The 8,623-nt window shown below is 41.4% G+C and overlaps 1 protein-coding gene across 4 annotated transcripts in view; it reads left to right on the forward strand.

The window, feature by feature from the left end:
* LOC124147802 (UDP-glucuronic acid decarboxylase 1-like) overlaps positions 1–7,280 on the forward strand; it is an 87,227-nt gene extending 79,947 nt beyond the window's left edge. For all 4 annotated transcript variants that reach the window (XM_048390487.1, XM_048390489.1, XM_048390488.1 and 1 more), the window contains 4 exons: positions 9–128; positions 1,754–1,916; positions 4,444–4,550; positions 5,898–7,280. In XM_048390487.1, coding sequence (XP_048246444.1) covers positions 9–128; positions 1,754–1,916; positions 4,444–4,550; positions 5,898–6,005 — 498 coding nt within the window. In that variant the 3' untranslated portion in view covers positions 6,006–7,280. The remainder of the gene's footprint in view (positions 1–8; positions 129–1,753; positions 1,917–4,443; positions 4,551–5,897) is intronic.
* The last annotated feature ends 1,343 nt before the right edge of the window (positions 7,281–8,623 follow it).

The following is an 8,623-nucleotide window of genomic DNA, read 5'->3' on the forward strand; positions in this document are numbered from 1 at the left end:
TGTTTCAGGATGGTGTGGAAGTGAGAGTAGCTCGAATATTCAACACATTCGGTCCCCGTATGCACATGAACGATGGGAGGGTGGTCAGCAACTTTATACTGCAGGCTTTACAGAATGAATCCTTGACTGTAAGTCGCCCCAAATACTGAAATAAGAACCCTATATCGCCGCCTATAAAGCGACCCCATGTATAAGGTGACCCTCTGTCCAAGCCTTCAAAATCGATGCTAATTTATATACCCCGTCGCCGTCTATGAAGGGACCCCACTTATAAGGTGACCCCCTGTCAAAGCCTTCAAAATCGATGCTAATTTATATACCCCGTCGCCGTCTATGAAGGGACCCCACTTATAAGGTGACCCCCTGTCGAAGCGTTCAAAATCGATGCTAATTTATATACCCCGTCGCCGTCTATGAAGGGACCCCACGTATAAGGTGACCCCCTGTCGAAGCCTTCAAAATCGATGCTAATTTATATACCCTGTCTCTAAAGCGAATCGGAATGAAGCATGTCACCAGCGCATACACAATCCTTACATTTGCTATAAAAAAGTGTTTGTCTTCTGCAGAAAAAAATACATTGTATGCCTTCAGCAAATTCAGGGAAATGAACAGATCATAACATTAAACTTGGTCAAGACAATTTTGAAATTTGAGATAAAAAAACACTAGCCATGATGATTTACCGATTAAATTGTATTTCCTCTTCTGATAGGCATTGTTTTATATGCAGAGATTAAGATTACCGACTGTATTTTCTCGTAAACTAATCCGGAAATAGCAATCAGATGTACACACATTTCTCGGAATCTATTCGGTTAAAAGTTACCCACTAATATAACTTTAAAGAATTTTGATACAATAATCGGAAGAATTGTATCTGAAACTATTATTATTATCAGGAATAATTTATTCCAATATCATGTTATTTTAGTTCAGCTTTACTATAAAACAACTTTGCACATGAACCCCATGAACATCCAAGTTAGAATTGGTCTTCAGCAACCCATGCTTGTCTCCCCCTGTGAAGATCAGGGTTAGAACTGGACACCCCATTCTTGTCTAAAGAGGCGACTAACGGGATCGAGTGGTCAGGCTCGCTGACGTGGTTGATGCATGTCATTGTATCCGAATTACGTAGATCGATGGTCATGATGTCAATCACTGGATTGTGTGGTCCATTCTGGTTGTTTACATACTGATGTCTTGTAGCTGAAATATTGCTGGGCGGCAATAAACAAGTTATAATCTACATCAAGCATGCTGACCCAAACACAGCACTGACCTGAAAACAATACAGAAAGAAATATCAAAGACAGGACATTTTCTTGATGTGAAAATTGGCATTCTGTTGCTGACGTCAAGGTACCAGGGAAATAATACAACTTTTGTGGGATTCGACACATCTGACATGACCCGTATAAGGCTAAAAAAAATAATAATCTTGGTTCTCAGGCACTGCCCACATCATCATAAAGTTCATTGCACGTTCCGTTTTTGTTTTCATTTTCCATTTTTTTGTGCTTTGTGTTTAAGTATTAGGATTTATGTATTTTTTTGAAAATGGAAATAAAAACAAAGCATGCGTCAGACTTTATGAGGATGTGGTAGGTGCCTGAGAAGCAAGACTATTATTTTTTTTACCCTAAGTGGTATGAGTTATCTGGGCTCCAGGAGTTCCGACATTGAGGTGGACTAGTTGAAATTCTGTTCAATGCAATGTTAAGTCACGCGTATGATTCTGGTTTGCCAGGTGTATGGGCAGGGTACCCAGACGCGGTCATTCCAGTATGTGTCCGATCTCGTGGACGGCCTCATCGCCCTCATGAACAGCAACTACTCCCTCCCCTGCAACCTCGGTAACGCAGAGGAACACACCATCATGGACTTTGCGAAAATCATCAAGTCCCTCGTCAGTAAGTGTATCTTCCATGGTTTGACTGTATGTTGTTTTCACTGGACAGGTAACAGCGAGACCATAAAGATTAAAATACATGGAAAGTGCAGAGCTACAGATAAGCTGCGTATTTGGGTAAATTACTCCGCCAAAATATTCAAAGTGAAATAATATTGGTTACCCTATGAAAAATGTTATAACCCAATTAAAATAGAAACCCTAGAGTAAAAACTCAAGTGCCCAAAAAGTAATCTGGAGCTCTGGAGCGTTCATCTCGCAGGGATTCTGGGTTAGAACTGTCCCCACAGATTGTGCTTTCGTAAACAGTGACTTAATGGATCGGGTTGTCAGACTCCGAGACTTGGTTGAATGTGTGTTGTCGTACCCAGACAGTTGGGATCATTGCTCATAATATCAATTAAGGGTGAAACGATACACCGACATTCCGATGCATCACAATACTTGACCAACGATACGATACACGATACACGTAGGTTTATTTATCGATATGCCACGATATGGAATGCACATCTTAGTACAATGTTCCCTGGCTATTGCACCCTTCAATATAGCGCTAACTCTGTTATAGGGCACAGTAACGCATGGCTCCCAAAACTTACTTACATTATTCTAATCCTTTTTCAAACTCTGAAGCGGGGCGGTCGGGTAGCCTAGTGGCTTCAGCGTTCGCTCGTCACGCCGAAGACCCGGGTTCGATTCCCGACATGGGTACAATGTGTGAAACCTATTTCTGGTGTCCCCCACCGTGATATTGCTGGAATATTGCTAAAAGCGACGTAAAACAATACTCACTCACTCACTCAAACTCTGAAGCATACATCTTAGATCATGTTAGGTAGGAAGAGCATGTACCGTATTTTCTTGAGTATAGTGCGCACTTTTTTTCGAAAAAACACAGCTTTGTAGAAGGGGGTGCGCATTATACACGAATTATGAGTTTGGATGTTTTTTTTCCCCCATGGAAAGACATTACCGGGAGCACGAAACACCGGAAATACCATGTCAACAAATCCATACTGAAGTATGCAAAATAATCATGTAATTACACTGTCTGGCTATAAAAAGTGTTCTTTGTATATCTGGACTTATGTTTGTAACTTATTTCATTAATTTTATTCAAAATTCCTTATAATATTGTTTTTATTAATTTCGGCGAAATCGTGTGTGAAGCGATCGGAAGATCGCACAAACTCACCGTTATTAACAGCAACCACGGTCAGAATACCGCAATTGACGCCTTGAAACGAACTTTAGTTGACAGAGAATGGATACATATATCATAAATGACATACTTTGACTCGTTAAAAGTCATATTTGTTTTTGTTTGACGATTCTATGTCAACATGAAATTCTCGCGATCACGCGATCACGTGCGCGTGAGCCTTGACGGTGACTGGTCAGACTATTGTGCTATTGTGTTGGTCATCTACCACCTACAACCCCACCTCCATTAAGTGAGGGAATCACTGCCCCCTGACAATGTTGACATTTTACGTTTTCTGAATAAGAACCTGAGGTTGAACTATTCACACTGCGAAGTGCATTGATTATTTTCTGGTGTTTGAACTTTGAAGTCTTGTTATTATAAAATAACTTTGACTGTTCCAAAATCATGAAAGGTCCAATCCTGACATGCTTGAAGCCTTGAAATTTAAAATATGCTGGAGTACTGGAGTACTCTTTTTATCGTTGTGTATCGAGATACGTGTCGTATCGTGACCAGAATATCGAGATACGTATCGTATCGTGACCTTCCTGTATCGTTGCAGCCCTAATATCAATCACTGGTTGGCAACTCTGCGACTATGCTTGATCGGATGGTCAGGCTCGCTGACTTGGTTGATGCATGTCATCGATCCCAATTCCATGGACCTATGCTCATGATGTCAATCACTGGATTGTCTGGTCCAGACTCGATTATTTACAGACCGCCGGCATATAGCTGGAATATTGCTCAATGTGGTGTGATTGGTGGCCATCTTAGAAGATCTCTGATTCCCAGCCATCAAATCTTGTAAAACATTTTTCAAGGGATCAGATTTCATTCCTCCTATCCAGTGGGATGAAATGGTAACATGTCTGTCAACCATCTAGCATCTCACAGACAGCTTGCTGTGTTTGCATGCTCCCGAGGGAGCTGACAATGAAAATCGAGAACCAACTGATCCATTGACTGGGGTATTAATGTAGCACTTTGAGCATGCTTCAGAATGTAAATTTAGCACATTATAAATATTAACATTAGGCTAAAATAAATTATAGTCTTGGTTCTCAGGCACCGCCCATATCATTATAAAGTTCATTGCACGTTTCGTTTTGTTTCCATTTTCAATTTTTGTGTGCATTGTGTTTAAATATTAGGATTTACATATTTTTTTGAAAATGGAAATAAAAACAAACCGTCCGGCAGACTTTATGATGATGTGGGTGGTGCCTGAGAACCAAGACTATGATTTGTTTTTGCCTTATATATTATATATATTCTTATTTATAAGATTTATGTCTCCCTGGCACTGTGTTTGCAGAATCCAGCACGAGTAAGATTGTTACGAAACCAGCAATGCAGGACGATCCAAAGCGCCGCCGCCCGGACATAACACGAGCCCGGAAATATCTCAACTGGCAGCCTGTGGTAACATCATCACGCTAATTACCTGATTTTTATAAAGTTTTTGATTACATGGAACTTATACAATTTTTTTTATATAAACTTATACATGCTGTTTTTGCCATGTTTAACTCCCTACTCCCATATTCACCCTTGAACAACTCTAAACCCATCTATAAGCAGCCTGAATAAGGAACCCCCCCACCACTAGGACACCACACAAGCCCTTTAACTACCAGGCTACCACACCACACAAGCCCTTTCACCACTACGCTACCACACCACACAAGCCCTTTCACCACTAGGCTACCACACCACACAAGCCCTTTCACCACTAGGCTACCACACCACTCAATCCCTTTCACCACTAGGACACCACACAAGCCCTTTAACTACCAGGCTACCACACCACATAAGCCCTTTCACCACCAGGACACCACACCACACAAGCCCTTTCACCACTAGGCTACCACACCACTCAATCCCTTTCACCACTAGGACACCACACAAGCCCTTTAACTACCAGGCTACCACACCACACAAGCCCTTTCACCACTAGGCTACCACACCACACAAGCCCTTTAACTACCAGGCTACCACACCACACAAGCCTTTCACCACTAGGCTACCACACCACACAAGCCCTTTCACCACTAGGCTACCACACTACACAAGCCCTTTCACCACTAGGACACCACACTACACAAGCCCTTTCACCACTAGGACACCACACAAGCCCTTTAACTACCAGGCTACCACACCACACAAGCCTTTCACCACTAGGCTACCACACCACACAAGCCCTTTCACCACTAGGCTACCACACCACACAAGCCCTTTCACCACTAGGCTACCACACTACACAAGCCCTTTCACCACTAGGCTACCACACTACACAAGCCCTTTCCCCACTAGGACACCACACTACACAAGCCCTTTCACCACTAGGCTACCACACCACACAAGCCCTTTAACTACCAGGCTACCACACCACACAAGCCTTTCACCACTAGGCTACCACACCACACAAGCCCTTTCACCACCAGGACACCACACAAGCCCTTTCACTACCAGGCTACCACACTACACAAGCCCTTTCACCACTAGGCTACCACACTACACAAGCCCTTTCACCACTAGGCTACCACACTACACAAGCCCTTTCACCACTAGGCTACCACACTACACAAGCCCTTTCACCACTAGGCTACCACACTACACAAGCCCTTTCACCACTAGGCTACCACACTACACAAGCCCTTTCACCACTTGGCTTCCCAAGCATCTACCGGTACATGACGTCACCACTGCACAGATGACCTTGACCTTGTAAAATTTGCTGTGTGATGATAAATTGTTTTTCGTTTGCAGGTGCCAATGATGGTTGGAATAAACAAGACAATCCAGTACTTTCAAAATGAGCTCCGACGATCTCGCCACAGTGAAAGAAATTTTCATCCACCCGAGAAGCTCTTGTAGAAACCAAATCAGCCTGCAATAAGGACTTAAAGCATCACAACTTGAAAAAAAACACAACTCAATTTAAGGCTAATAGGGAATCAGAGATTTATCTGAGCATATCAGTGATTTGAGACGCAAAATGTTCATAATTTGTTTATGTCCTGAAATAGAATATGGCATTACGGCCCAACGGCCACAGGTGCCCGACCTCCCTGAGCAGCTTGACAGCTGGTTTCTAATCACTGATCTGCCCTGATTATGATCCTTCGATCCAATAACGCATATATATGTGAGCTGTTTTCATTCTGTGTTATGGATATCGAAGATAAGAAGCAATTTTCACTCTGTCATAGCAGGTGAAGTATACAGTGTACAGAATACTCAAGATTCCTGTAAATTTATAATAGCGCATATTCCCAGTTTTATTCATTTCAGTGAAGATTTTAACTATATATACTTGTACAAAAGATTGCTAACCAGCTGACAGTGCTTTTCATTTTTAGAAACTAATCAACATTAAGTCAACTTTAACCAATATGAAAGCCATATAGTCCTTTCATTAAATGACAATCAGTTTCAAGTTGTTGATGCACATTTGGGCACAGTCCCTTTGGTTCACAAATATATCAGGCCCACCAAAGAAAAAAACTAACGTCTTCAAAAACAGAAATGTGTATCTCATTTGATTATTTTGCCACTAAAATATCAGCAAGCAGCAGCAGATTTTGCACACGTTTTGCTTGGTTCATTACGAGTTGACTGTCCACTTTGAAAATGACGAGTGAGCAGCCCATTGATTGTGTTATGTCAAGTCTGGTTTTTAACACGTTACTTTTCTTCTTTGGTAGGCCTGTTCATAGTGAATATCCAATGTCTATTTCTCAAGTGGTTGACATAGAGGGGGCTCAGATTTATTCCCTATAACCATTCCATTACTTCAGCTGAATAGTAGTTTAAGGCACTTCAGTCACTGTACAGAGTTGTGTCCCTTAGATGTGCAAGGATCTGCTGAAAGTTGGTTACCGTTTAAGTTTTGCCACAATTCTGTTCCTCACTCTGCACGTGTTGGTGGATTTCATCAAAGTGTTAAATGTCATTGATCTGCCTCACTTTGACCTGTCCCCCTTGTGTTAGGTAACAGTAACTTGACACACCTTGACATGGCTGTAATACTGACCCGTGAAGATCCAGCGTAGAACAGGTCTTCAGCAACCCTTGCTTGCCGTAAAAGGCAACTATGCTTGTCGTAAGAGGCGACTAACAGGATCAGGTAGTCAGGCTCACTGACTTGGTTGATGCATGTTGTCGATCCCTATTCTGTGGATCGATGCTCATGTTGTAAATCACTGGATTGTCTGGTCCAGACTCGATTATTTACAGACCGTCGTCGTATAGCTGGAATATTGCTGAGTGCAGCGTTAAACAACAAACAAAGGACAAAAGTAATGCTGGCTTCGATCTCAAGAGCAGCAGCTGTCAAAGGTGTCCCTATTTGCTGTTCAGTGTTGGGTCCCTTAAGCATGCCAGAAACCTATTATATAGAACCCCAATTCCCCCTGATTATTTGTCAAGGTTTGTCAACATCATACCCTTGCTCGTGGGTTTCATCAAAGTGGTAAATTCATATATGAGAAACATATCATTTGGTTGGACATTATTTTGAGTTTCAGACCTGGTCATGCTTATTGAAATATTTGAAATCTATAATTTGTTTGAACATTGTGTTGAGTTCTGGGCCTTATTGAAATATTTGAAACTTGTAATTCGGCCCTAAAATTGTTCTAGATCAGTGTGGGTGTTCTTACGCCAGTCCCTGATGAATTCTGCAGTAACAGAAAATTACCAAAATTCTGCAGCTAAATTTGCACAATTCGGCAGTAAATTCTGCAGTAAAAACATAACTATTTCTCCCTCGAAAATCATTTTCTCTTTACTTACATTTAAATGGAAATTCGAAAACCCACACAGAGCACAAATATTCTTTTCATTTTTGGGTGTGTATGTCAGAGCACTATTAAAAAACCATGCTTAGTGTTTTCATCAATGCATTAAGTCAACCCTACACTTGCACACCCACGCACAAACTCCACCGCTGCAGTTGTTGTCATGGATTATTTAACTCTGCAGGTTGGAGTGTCTGGTCACGATTTATCTGAAGTATATTTAACATTAGTGTAATGTACGAGCTAACTGTGTCTCAATCACTTCAACCTTGCAACTAGTCAATTAAATACCGAGTCGTCCTAGCAAGACCAAACATAGCGTATCATGGAGACCTATTGTATCGTTACAGCCCTATTTGTGGATAATTGTGTCCATTAGTTCCAGAACTGTGAGCTAATGCAAGTTGTCCTTACATTTTAACAGTTGTTACACTGTTTAGTTGTGTGAAATTCATTTGCATAATGGAGAGGAATTGTCTGTGATTCACTTTTACAAGTTGCTGAAATGTTTCGTTTCATGAACTTGCAGAAGCATTACTAGGCACCTCAAATTTTCATCCACTTTAAACAAACTTCTCTTTGCCTTATTGTGGTCCTCGATTGCTTTAAAGGGGAAGTGTACACGCAAAAATCACTTTCTTTCTTTTCCTAAACAAAACGCAATTTTAGAATTAATTAGTATCTGTGTTTGAA

This window comes from Haliotis rufescens, unplaced genomic scaffold (assembly GCF_023055435.1).
Source record: "Haliotis rufescens isolate VD_foot unplaced genomic scaffold, xgHalRufe1.0.p SCAF_9, whole genome shotgun sequence".
NCBI lineage: Eukaryota > Metazoa > Mollusca > Gastropoda > Lepetellida > Haliotidae > Haliotis > Haliotis rufescens.